Below are 13,156 nucleotides of genomic sequence, written 5' to 3' on the forward strand. Positions count from 1 at the left end.
GAGGGAAGGAAGGAAGGAAGGAAGGAAGGAAGGAAGGAAGGAAGGAAGGAAGGAAGGAAGGAAGGAAGGTTCGTTCTAAGCCAGGCATGAAGGCACAGCCTTTAACTCTACCACTTGGAAGATAGAGGCGAGAAGCCTAGGAGTTCACAGCTAACTTCAGCTACAGAGTGAGTTCAAAGCCAGCATGTGCTGTGAGACTGTCTCAAAGAGGAGGAGGAGAAGGAAAAGAGAAAGAAAAGAATCCTGCTAAAATTTGGAGTGTAGTAGGCAAGATATAGCAAAACATGGGATTGTTGTTAGACAGTCTTATAGTCATGGCTGCTCGTTTCCTCCTCCATCCCATAATCAGCACCTCACATCCCCAATTCAGAAGCAGAATGGATGTTCTACAGAGGAAACATGGAAAAGAGACAAAGTGAGTACCTCTTACCCTTCTGTTAAACGGCAGACTCTAGGTGCAGTGTGGAACACAGCAGACCTGCTCTCTGTCCCCATGGAGGGAACATTAACAACTGGAGACAGGAAGTGCTAAGGGCACAGGGAAGATGGGAAAGGAAGAAAAAAGAAAACAGGAAAGCGCCAAAGATGTGAAGTTTCAATGATTGATGAAATAATTCCACACTTGCTAGTATCTGCTGCCTTGTGCTAGCTAATATTGCTAAGGGCTCTAAAGAGATGTTCCAGTGGGTAAGAGCACTGGTTGCTCTTCCAGAGGACTGGGGTTCAATTCCCAGCAACCTCATGACCGCTCACCCCTGTCTGTAACTCCAGTCCCAGGGAATCTGATGCCACTTCTGGCCTTCACAGGCACTGCATGTACATGGTGCACAGACATATATACATACAGGCAACATTGGCACACATGAAAATAAAGGTTAATGTTCTTAAGAAATGACTCTAAATCTAACCATCTGCTCCCACATCAAGTACGCATACATGCCGCCGTGTTTTCACCACCACCACCCCCCAATTTGTGCATACACATCCCATAGTAACCTGGCAATGTAGGTCTCATGATTTCCCACAGGTGATAAAAAGGGACACTTGATTCAAAGCAGTGACCAGTGACCTAGATCTAAGGATAAATAGAGCTGAAGAGGCCTATTGTTCCTCCAAGTTCCTCCAAGCCGCAGTCTTGCTAATGAAGTTATTACACCTGCTCTAACCACGTTAGATATTCTTCTTTTTAAGGTTTGACGAGAGCCGTTTGTAGCAGAGTCAATAGCCAAGAACTCACATCATTACTCCGTCACATGGATTACTCACCACGGCTGCTCAAAACAGAGTCCTGAAATGCTTAAGATTTCTGATGCAAATCAAAATCTCATCATCACTGTCATCGCTAAATTAAATGACAGGATAATAACATTACATTAAAACCGTTCTTCTCTTGATTGAGTACCTTTTTCAGAAGTGAACCTTTTAGATGTATATTTTTTTCATCAGTACTATAAATGCATGTAGAATCCGGGATAAAAATAGCATTGAAAAGAGGAGGAGTGGGATGTTTTCAAATTGTTGGTGAGTCTCTTGAATCTCAACCATATTTGACAGTGCAGTGCTGGGGAGCGGAAGAGCCTTGGCTGATTTATTGATGGTTTTAGAAGCACACAGAGAGGCTCACGGGCTCATCTTGGTCTTTATTGAAACCATTGTGTATTCTGGCCTTAGTTCATATCATCCCGCTGTAAACAACCTGTTAGTGGCCTGGAGGAATTGGCACTGTTCTGTCTCTCTCTTCTGATATAATATGGTGCTCATTTCACATATATCAAGCCTATTAATAAATACAAATTTATAATCTCCTCAAACAGCATAGATTCTCAGCTGATTTCTATTGGAAGCCTAGTTGGCCTTTCTTTCCTACAGAAAGCAGATTCACTTCTGTGGTCCTATCTGCCGTCCTTGGCCCCTTTTTGTGGTCAGGCAATCAGACGTCCTCTTGCTTGGCCCTATGTTTGAAACTCCTACCATTTTGAAACCAGTCATTTCTTTCCATCCTTCAGAAATTTTATTTCCTCAAATCTTGCCTTTGAAATTATGAAAATATTTACCTAGAACAAAAGTCGTAATTTTTGCCTTGGGTAATACTGTCACCGTTGGCCATACCATTATGGTAAAGATCATGCTTAGCTTCTTGGTTTTGGTGAAGATGGTGCTTAGCTTCTTGGTTATGGTGAAGATGGTGCTTAGCTACTTGGCTATGGTGAAGACCATGCTTAGCTTCTTGGTTATGGTGAAGACCATGCTTAGCTTCTTGAGATGCCAGTGGAAATGGAAACAAGAATTAGGAGCTGATAATAATTAAATCTGACTGATGAGTGACTAGGATAAGGGGTGTACTTATCATTGATATGTTGCATAATAAAAGTTAAAGCCTAAACTTAGTACTTCAGGCTCCATTGTTTTAAGTATGTGTTCTTTTTTACATAGTGCATGAAATGGCAATGGTATGCAGGAGATGGAATCAGTCTGTTCCCACCCCACCCTCAAGTAAACAAAGAGGATTGTTTCAGCCTAGGGAATTGCTGCTTCCCTCTCCCCGTTAGGTCCTACACTTGACTTGGCATCATGTATACCTCCTGCTTAAAGTGCTGGAGAAGCCCAGACACTTGACTTTGCTCCACCAGCTGAGTCCCACTGTGAATAGCGCTCGCATTTGGTGTGAGCCGGGGACTGTCCCATGAATAAGCCCAATGCATGCAGACACCAGCTGTCCTTTGCAGTGCTGCTACAGCAGTGGCTGTGGAGAGAAGAGAGGCATTCTCTGAAAGAGATGGGTTCTGTCTGTCAGGACCCAAACTGAAAGGAAAGGCTGTCTTCCTGGCGGCTGAGCCTCCTTAAGAGTCATCGAACCCCCATGGATACCTTTCCGGGCTTCTAAGGCCTGTGCGTGTCCCCTGACTGCAGTTACCAATGAGCTTTGTTTTCTTCTCTTTAAATGATAATAGTCTTACTTCTCGCTTGCCAAAAACTGGAGAAACCATCCACGGACATAAGTTTTTCATTGGCTTTGGAGGGAAAGGTGCCAACCAGTGCGTCCAAGCTGCTCGGCTTGGAGCGAAGGCGTCCATAGTCTGCAAGGTAAGCTTGAAACATAGGGGAGGGGCCCAGGGAGGTGGGGCTGGTTCATGCTCATCATTTCTGTTCTCCTTCACCATTGTACAGTGAACAATTCACTGGGGATAGCGGGGCAGGCCTATGCTACCAGTTACCCATGAAACTAATTACAAGTTTAGGGCCAGCCTGAGCTACATAGTGAGGCCCTCTCTAAAGAAATAGTAAAGTTCAGCAATACTTTAATTAGTAATCTGCAGTGTTTTGCAACTTCCACTACTAACCGGTTACAGGACATCATTATTCGAAAGGGAAACTCTTGTCCATTTACACAATTTCTTCCCGTTTCTTCCTCCACCTGGAGCCCCAGAACCACCACGCTCCATTCTATCTCTATGAACCTATCAGTTCTGGAGACTTTATATAAACGGACTGTGTAATATAAGATTTCTGCTTCTGGCTTCTTTCGTTGTTTTTGCGATTTCTCCATTTCGTAACATGTATTAGCATTACATCCTGGACAGTGGTCAAATAGTACCCTGTCTGTGGGTACACCATCGCTTCTCCATCTGTGAGTCCGCTGATGAGCTCCTGGACTTCTTCCACTTTCTGACTGTTTCAGAATAACCCGTGGCTATGCTTGTGTGCCTTGCACTTATTTGAATACCTGTTTTTAAGTCTTTTGAAAAATCTAAATAAGAGTGATTGGGCTTTCTTATGCTCTGTATGAGTGGATCCTCTAGCAAGTGGCAGTCCTCAAATGACTTGATGCTGTATTCCCTGAACACAGCGAGCTTTAACCAAAGTGTGCAATGCGAGGGGAATTATTAACCTGTGCCCTGGGCGTCTGCAGTTCACCTTCTAAACGGCCTGAGTCTTCCTGTTTCCAGCAGCTGTCACCGCAGCAGCACAGATCTTGGGAGCACAGCCCCTCACCACTAAGCCATCATCTACTGCCATATTGTAATGGCGGTGGGATGTAGGCTTTAATAGCCACACATAGCAAATACCTTGGCAGACTTCTGTTTTCGGTGATATAAAGTATGTAACAGTCAGTAATCCTACTGAAATAACTTGGAAATAATTGTGTTTGGCTGTCAGAAGTTTCGAATTTTATATATTTCATATCATTTGAAAGTGGTAACATTGCTATTGTGAGAAGGTGAAATCATGTGAGTTTAAATATAGGGAAAGTTAGGTTTTAGTCCGCACAGCAGATGATAGGAAAAGCACAAAGAAACTTAGAAAAGATGTCTCTTGATTTTCAAAAAAAATGTGCAGAAATGTCATTTCCATTTCCACACAGCACTCTCCTCTCCATAGGAGCCTTTCTGTGATGGGTAGGCTATGCAATTATCACTTCATCTGCTAATGAGCTGGTCTTCATTTCTGATCCATGACCAGCATATCATTCTCATGGCTGTTTGGTCAGAAACATCACAGGAAACAAAAGGTTCCAAATATGAACCCCTCTGCTCTGAAGATTTGGTCCCTAAGGATTTAAAATAGTAATATAGCAATCAGGACATAATTATAATTCTAGAAATGGTGGCATTCTGAGAGAAGGCTTACAAAAAACTTTACACCTGACTTATCCCATGCTTGATTGATGAGATCTAGGTAATGGCCCAGGAATGCTCACAGAGGGGGACTCAGGAACTGGGAAGAGCATGTGATTTCCTGGATGGCCAGAGCTGGACACAGAATTGGTATGGGAAGGTAGGCATCCAAAGTGACTGTCCTGGAACAAGGGGGTTTTCCTAGACCTGGGACTGTAAAAGACATGGAGCACCTCCCCTCTTGGAAGCTTTATGCAAACTACTGGTGTAGCCTAAAGTCAAGATTGCATGTGTCCTGGGATCTCACCCTACACTAAGATTTGGAGATTTTATTTTAGGTCTGTGGAATTTGAGGCAAAGATAGAAAAACAAAATAGAAATCCTTGAGTTGCAGAACTGAACTTGGGGGTGAACCGTGACACCATGTGAGGAGAGGGGAGAGGAGCAGGCGGGAACTGTGCTCCAGTTGGGAGGGCGGTTGTTTCACCTTGGCCTGTTCCCCAAGGCTCATGCCAGCACCTGAGTGCTTCCGGATCATCTCCCATGCGCTTCCAGTCATCCCATGTTTGTTCCACACGGCTTAGTCTAGGTGTTCACACAGTGAAACATAAGAAAACAGGCTTCAAGCAAATCCCACCTAAGCAGAGATTTATTTGAATACTTAAATTAAGAAAGCTGTGTGATAGTCTTAGTCTTCTTGTTTTATTTATTGATTTACTTACCTACTTTTATTGTTTTGGTGTTGGGGAAGGAATACAGTCTTACAAATGTAAATGCCTCTGCCTCTGAACATCACCGCTAGTATGAAGCCTTTTTATTAACTGATTAATAAGGGGTTTCTCTTTGTAACCCATATTAGCCTTCAGATCATAATCCTCCTGCCTCAGTTCCTGATGTTGGGATTATATGTATGTACCTCTTAAAAAATTTTTTTGGGGGGGTGAGTGTCAAAATATGGTTTCTCTGTGTAGCCCTGGCTGTCCTAGAACTCATTCTGTAGATCACTCTGGCCTCGAACTCTCTCAGAGATTCATCTGCTCCTGTCTCCCAAGTGCCAGGATTAAAAGACTTTTATAGCAAAAGTTATCCATCTTCATATAGTTTTCTACTGTGTAGTATTGTGCTGTGTTGCATTTTTCTTTTCGGTTGTGTGAGACAGGCTTTCATACAGCCCAACTGGCCTTGAACTTCTTACAGTGTAGAAAGTCCTTCATTCCTCCTGCCTTTGCCTCTGTAAAGCTGGGGTTACAGATGTGCCCCAGCACCCACAATTTGCAGTATATGTTTGTTAGGCAAGTTAACACACTTGTTTTCTAGCAGTTTCTGAAAGATGACAAGTTCCAAATCCAAACCAAAATTGTTATAATAATCAAGATTAAAATGAACAGATGGAGCAAAAGAAAATCTGGTAGCGAATCCGCTGTCGTTCTCCAAGCAACACTACCGTATGTATGCTGCACCTCAGCACACTAGATACCAGGCTCTCCTGGGAAGCTCGGTGGCCCAGGAGAAACCAGGAAGGAGAGTTATCTGTAAAGATAACTGTGACAAAACATTACGCAAGAGTTACATCAGTGTTCATAGTGACGGATAGATACTGAAGCACTCTATGCAGTTAAGAATCACGTGTTTGGCATTCAGCTGAGTCGTGTGCTAAGGCTAAAGTTCAACGATAATTGGGGATGGTATTTTTGAAAATGAAAGCCTTCATCCCAAGGCAAAGAGCCTGCCAGGAGCTCTCTATAGACTTCGCCTGATTTCTGTAAATGTTTCCTCCACTTCTCCACTGAAGCCAAATGTTCAAGGTAAGACATTCCTTCTAAGCATCAAACACTGGTGAATGTCTGCCATCCCAGCGCTCTGGAGGCTAACGCAGAAGAACCAGCACCAGTGCGAAGCTACCCTACTGAGACCCCGTGCAGTGTGACAAGCATGTGGATCTGATCTCAATATATAGAACCCGTGTTTATTAAAAAAGAAAGCAACCGGGTGGTGGTGGTGCATGCCTTTAATCCCGGCAGAGGCTGGCGCAGCTCTGTGAGTTCAAGGCCAGCCTGGTCTACAGAGCAAGTTCCAAGACTGGCTCCATAGCTACTGAGAAACCCTGTCTCAAGAAGTGGATGGGGGGTGGGGTAAGGTGGACAGAATGGGAGGAAGGGAGGGAGTGAGAACTGGGATTGGTATGTAAAATGAAAAAAGATAATTTGTTTTCTTTTTAAAAAATAATCAGACATTCTGGTATTCATCCCCACACTGGAGAGGCTAACTAAGGCCAAGACAGAAGGAGCCATGGGACTCACTAGCCAGCCAACCTAGCCAAATTGGAAAGTTCTAGAACAGTAAGAGACAGTGCCACAAACAACATGAATACTGTCCCAAAAGGACGACACCTAAAGTTGACCTCTGGCCTTCACATGCATGCACACAGCATGCATACATGTGTGTGTCCTCATGCGCGCACACACTCACAAAGGGAGATAAAGAACAAACATCAAACATTGACAACAAGAACCATGTTAAATAAAGGGCTCAAGATGCAGGGGCCCACTGGGAGCCCAGAGCTGCGTTATGTGCAGATGTAAGGAGACCACAAGCAGACATGGACCCTAGGGACCAAGCCAGGAACCAGCACACTAGGGTGGCCTAAAGAGATTGTATGAGTTTGCTTCCTACAAATGTAAAACTCACTCACTCCTAATGTGGGTAAACTCCGTTAGAAAGGCAGGCAGGAAGTCCAGTAACCAAGGGCACAGCAGGTTAGGACAGTGCACTCAAAGGTCTACTCCTCAAGTCAGTGCCATGCTCAGTCTGTCCCCAGTCTAGACAGTACAGCAGAAACCAGAAGTAAACAGAATGATTTATAGCAACTTAAGGCTAGATTTTTACAGCCACTGAATTTAATAGCAATAATAAATGAGACTTTGTATCTTATGATACTCTTTTTGCTTTTATTGCATTGTTTTTCTATGTTACAAATTATTAATCTGTACTGTGTGTAAACAAGGAAAACAGTAAGTGTGGGGTTGAGGGGCTTCAAGTAAGAGAGCTTGAAAAACAGTGCTTGAGAATACCTTCATAACGAGAAGACCCTTTCTGTGCAAGATCACTGGGTCCTGAGAATTGCCCTGGCTTACTTCTTTGTAGAAGCTGCCTTTGACTGCCTCCTCTCTGCTGGAACAGGCTGCACAGACAGACTGCCTCAGATCATGTGCAGATACAGGAACAGCCCTCAAGACAAGAGCCCTGCTATAACAAAGCCTTGTCAGCACCAAGCCTTGTCTGCAGCCACAACAGAAGACTCCAGTGCTCATGGTCACATCCCTTCAGGAATAAGATAGGTCCAAGAAAATAAACTGGAGGGTAACTGAGATGATGTGACGCTAATGGGACACCTTCCGTGTGCCGGGCTTTGGGAAGGACAATATATTTCAAGCTAGCATAACTCCAAGTTTTAGGGAGCCCCAGTGGACAAATGTAGAGTTGCAAACAGTGTAGGATGGCATTGAATTATGGCAGTGATCAGGAATCTGTGTAGGAGGTCTGGAAGTGAGAGGACTAATGGGAGCCAAAAGAAGGAAGGTAGACGTAAGTGGTGCTTGAAAAACAGGTACAATTTGAGTAGGTGGAAGAGAGAAGAATGGACTCTTAAGTTCTCAGAAGTAAAGGCAAGGAAATAAACACGAGCATATTGTACGCACAGTGTTCTAACACAGTCAAGTGACGAGGTCAAGTTAATAATGACTTTCTACTCACAGCTCCGAAAATAAAATCTAATTATTTCTGGCCAAAAGTGAATTTTAGAAAGTTAGAAACAAAAAAACAAAGGGAACAAACCTGCAGTACTTCTAACTGAGCTGGGTCCAGGAAACGCAGGCCAAAGAAATCTCTGCTGCTCTATTTTATCTGGTGGCCTGATGCCTTCTACAGGCCATGCGTCCCCATCTCCACTCAACTGGTCTCCCTCCAGAGCATGCGAGGGGCTGTGTTGTCACTCAACTGGTCTCCCTCCGGAGCATGCCAGGGGCTGTGTTCTCACTCAACTGGTCTCCCTCCGGAGCATGCCAGGGGATGTGTTCTCACCTTCATTTCCATGTCCTCAGCACACACAAGGCTTTATGGTCCTCTCCCAGCCCTAGGTTCTTGCACTTGGACCACACACTGTAGTCACCTCCCCGTGCAGAGCCACCTGCAGAGTGTGGTTTAACGGGAGTATGACCAGACCAGCGCACTGGGATGTTGAAAGTCCTTGGGAGATAGTCATGTGCAGCCAATGTTGAGAACCATTGGTTTCCTGCCTGCCAGGGAGAACTCACACCAGTTCCACCCTCCAGCCTGGCTCAGATGGAACAATTTGAGGCAAAATGCAAAGAATTTTAATTAGCTTGATAATGGCAGAAATAAGACTCCAAGTTCTCTGACTCCCATATGCACCATTTGCCTCCTGGCCAAGATGCTTACATTTAAATTTTTCTTGTCAATTTGATGGCCAAAGTGTGACTGGGAAGCAGAAGCCTCCCGATATTCCTTTGTCTTTATTAGGCCCGTCAGCATTTTCTACCCGTTTCCCTTGTGAGGATCCCATTTGTCTTATTGTGCTCTTTCTGGTCCGTTCATTGAGCCCTCAGTGGCAAGAAATAGACAAAAACCTTTTCTAAGGGTCTACTGTAACTTCTTAATAATTTCTAATAACTTCGGTTTGAGCCAGAAAAAAAAAAAAAGGAAAAGGATTAGGAAATGTATACTTCTTGTAACACTGGAGGGGGGAGGGGACAAGTAGGTCTCAGTAGGTAACCCAGGAAGTCCTTAAATTTGTTCTTCCTCCAGCCTCCACCTGCTGAGTAATCAGCAAGCTCCACCATGCCCAGATCTCAAGCTTATTTTAACTATTTCTTTAATTTGTTGAGATTATAATTATACCCCTTTTCCTCCCTCTAAGCCTTCCCATAAGCCCCTCCTTGCTCGCTTTGAAATTCATGACCTTTTTTCGTTGTTACATACATGTATATGTGTGTTTATATAGCCATGAATTCATAAATACAGTGTGCCCAATTTGTATACTGTCTCTGTGTGTATCATCTTTCAGGGCTGACCATTTGGCACTGGATAACCAGTTGGTGTGCTCTTCCCTGGGAAAGACTCCTCTTCTCAATAGTGGCCATAGTTCTCCGTGTAGGATTGAGGCCCTGTGGCCTTTTCCCAGCCACGTTAGCATGCGATCTTAACCTTTGTCAAAGAAAGTCCAGAGATATAAATGAATGATAAATGCTTACAAGGTTTGAAGGTGAAGAATTACAAAAGAAATATTTCAAAAAAAAAACCCAAAGCATCCCCTGGGCCATGTATGCAACTCTCACGCAATTTTGCCTTCAATAAACCGATACTGGGGTGGAGAGAGCCCAACAGTGAGAGAGAGCACTGACTGCTCTCGCAGAGGACCCAAGTTCAGTTCCCAACACACACCAGGCCACTGGCAACCATTTGTGACTCCTGTCCTAAGAGATCTGAAGCTTTCTTCTGGTCCCCTCGGGCACTAGCACGCAGGTGGTACTCAGGCGTACATGCTTCGTGCGTTAGGTGAGATGTAAGTGAAACAGGGTTACAGAACATCCCTTGGGCTGAAATCAAGTCTAGCATCTTACATTAAGATTAATTAGTTAGTGCTTATGAAGAACCATGCAGATATGCCCTTTTAAAATGCTAAATATCCTAAAATCTACATTGTAACATTTTACTAAATGTAAAAGATCTAATGTTCATCATCTCTTTGGTACAGGTTGGCAAAGATTCTTTTGGCAATGATTACATAGAAAACTTAAAACAGAATCATATTTCTACAGGTAAAATTTCACCTATTTTAAACGTTTTTAACTGCTGAGCTATCTCTCTAGTCCTATGTTTATAACTTTCTTTAGGAATTTAATCTTATTTTGGTTTGGTTTTACTTTTCTGAGAAAGGGTCTTAGTGTATAACCTTGGCTGATCTGATGTTCACTATGTAGCCTATACTGGCCTTGAACTCAAGGCAGTCCTCCTGCCTCAACCTCCTGAGTGGAAAGATTAGAGACATGTGGCACCACACCTGACTTACTGTTTATAACTTTTTTCTGCAATCTTGTTGTTGGGAAAACTGAAAGCTAAGAATCCCCTGGTGGCCAGAGAAGCCACATGCCGCTTTGTCTAATCCTTTCATGTACATTCCTCCAGACGGGAATGAAATCCTGGGAGGTCACAGATCTTCATTCAAAGGCCGTGAGGGAGGTGACAAGGAAAAACAGGTGCTATATTCATAAAGGGTCATTTAAGAGGGGTCATTGGATGTCATAGCTGACGGCCCTCACAGAAGCTGTCAAGGGTGGAAACGCAAATCACAGAAGGAAAATCAAAGATCAGCAAGGCTCTGGGGTTTTTCCATAGGACCCAGCTAGTCGGGGCTGTAGCCAGGACTGGACGCAGGTCTTCTGTCTCCAGTTCAGAGCTCTCTGCTGCTACCGGAGACTGCCTGGTGAACATATGTCTCCATGTCAGACCACAGTCCATGGTGAAATACAAAGCTTATGAAAATGAAGAAAGTCAAACAAGTTCATTTTTTAAACATTTAACCTTTTGTTTTTTTGTCTCAAGTCTGTCACGTTTTTTTACAGTGAGGAAAAGAAATATGTTTTTCTTAAAAAATGCATATGTATACAACTGTGCATGGTGTTAAGGAGTAGTAAGTGTGGGTAGTTTGATGGGTCATTACTAATGCAAAGAAATGGTGCTACTAACCGTAAAGATGCCGGGTTTCCTCATTGTATAGGTGATGGGTATAAATTAGCACTAATTACTTATTTTTTTAAACTCATTCCAGATGGTTAAAGGTTAAAAAGTGTTTCCAAGAATTAGTGTCACATTGAAATTGTTCAAATAAATTATCCATGCCAGGCTGTATATTATGTGATTGTAATTTTCTTCCTTTTCTTGTAGAATTTACATATCAGACCAGAGATGCTGCAACAGGCACTGCTTCTATAATTGTCAATGATGAAGGTATGTGCTTCACGTGCGAGTGTCACCGCCTGGAACAGATAGCTCACTTCCAGAACTAGGTTGGAAGCAACAATTGTTACCTAGTCCTTCTGGCCTCTTAGCACACCCGCTGCTCCATGACCTTGAGGTGTGGCTGTTCCAATCCAAATAAAAACATTTCCCTTAAATTATGTTCCCCACCTTGATCATATGTAAAATACTCCATCTAGTATATATGAAGCATATATAGAGATACTTCCAAATATTATCTTTGTCCTGTCATGCCCCCTTTATCCTTCATGGGAGCTTGGAACTGATATGTGTATCTCAGAATAGTCAAGTACTTCCCTGTCATTTCCACTAAGTAAATAAATGTAAATGGATGCAAAACAAAGTTTGATGAATCATATTTATAGATTATTTACTGGGCAAATGGCAGCAAGCAATTACTTCTAACTTATCATTAGTATTCAATTTTGTCTTTAAGCAGCAATCAAACCTCAAAAGTCAATGTACATAGTTCTGCCATAGTTAGAACGTTTCTCTTTAAAAGCAGTAACCACAGCTAGGCGTGGTGGCAGATCTCTGTGGATTTGAGGCCAGCCTCAACTACACTACACGGCGTTCCAGGACAGCCAGGGCTACATAGTGAGACCCTGTCTCAAACAAATAAACAAACAAAATCCAGCAATGACTTTCAAATTGAGATTTCATAATCTACCAACTGTTCTAAGTGTAAAAATATCTAGATTGAGTTTTTTATTTTAAATTTAGGTCTATATTTAGAAAGACAAGGCATCCCTGGAGTATGTAATAGAACCTAGTGCATTGTGGGATATGTTAGGATCTGTTACAAGGTCTGATTTATATACAGTGGTTCTCCCTTATCCTTAGAGCTGGGGTTCTCAACCTTCCTAAAGCTGCGACCCTTTAATACAGTTCCTCATGTTGTGGTGACCCCAATCATAAAATTATTTCATTTATACCTCATAACTGTAATTTTGCTATGTTATGAATTGTAATATCTGATATGTGATCCCAAAAGGGTTGACCGCACAGGTTGAGATCCATTGCCATTAAGGAATACATTTTAAGACCGCCGAGAATCCTCATCTCTCTATGTTTTTTTCTTGTAAGTATATCCCTATAGTAAAATTTAGTTTATAAATTTGAGACTGTAAGAGATTTATTTATTTATGTAATAATAAAATAGAATGTTTATAACAATAATGAATGTATGTCAGTGTAATCTATCTGAGAAGATCTTATTGTTCCGCAGTTGGCTTTCACGTAATGATGGGAGGTGACATGACACCTACATGACGAAAGCAAGTGAGGCAAATGACACAGATGTTCTGCTGTAGCATTGTGCTGCTGTGCAGAGCTTAGAATAAACACAAGAACTGCACTATCTAAGCAGCCCGTCTGATAATCAAGATGGCTATTTAAGTGGTTACCTAGTAGGGAGTGCATACACAGGCAGTGTCTACATGCTAGGGTAGGGAGTGCATACACAGTGTCTACATGCTAGGGTA

At 42.8% G+C, this 13,156-nt stretch overlaps 1 protein-coding gene across 2 annotated transcripts in view; it reads left to right on the forward strand.

Annotated features, from left to right (window-relative positions):
- Positions 1-13,156, forward strand: part of Rbks (ribokinase) — an 84,189-nt gene that overhangs the window by 21,883 nt on the left and 49,150 nt on the right. For both annotated transcript variants that reach the window (XM_005367964.3, XM_026789695.1), the window contains exons 2-4: positions 2,952-3,084; positions 10,390-10,453; positions 11,580-11,642. In XM_005367964.3, the coding sequence (XP_005368021.1) occupies positions 2,952-3,084; positions 10,390-10,453; positions 11,580-11,642 (260 nt within the window). The remainder of the gene's footprint in view (positions 1-2,951; positions 3,085-10,389; positions 10,454-11,579; positions 11,643-13,156) is intronic.

Source organism: Microtus ochrogaster, unplaced genomic scaffold (assembly GCF_000317375.1).
Source record: "Microtus ochrogaster isolate Prairie Vole_2 unplaced genomic scaffold, MicOch1.0 UNK26, whole genome shotgun sequence".
In the NCBI taxonomy this organism is placed as follows: Eukaryota; Metazoa; Chordata; class Mammalia; order Rodentia; family Cricetidae; genus Microtus; species Microtus ochrogaster.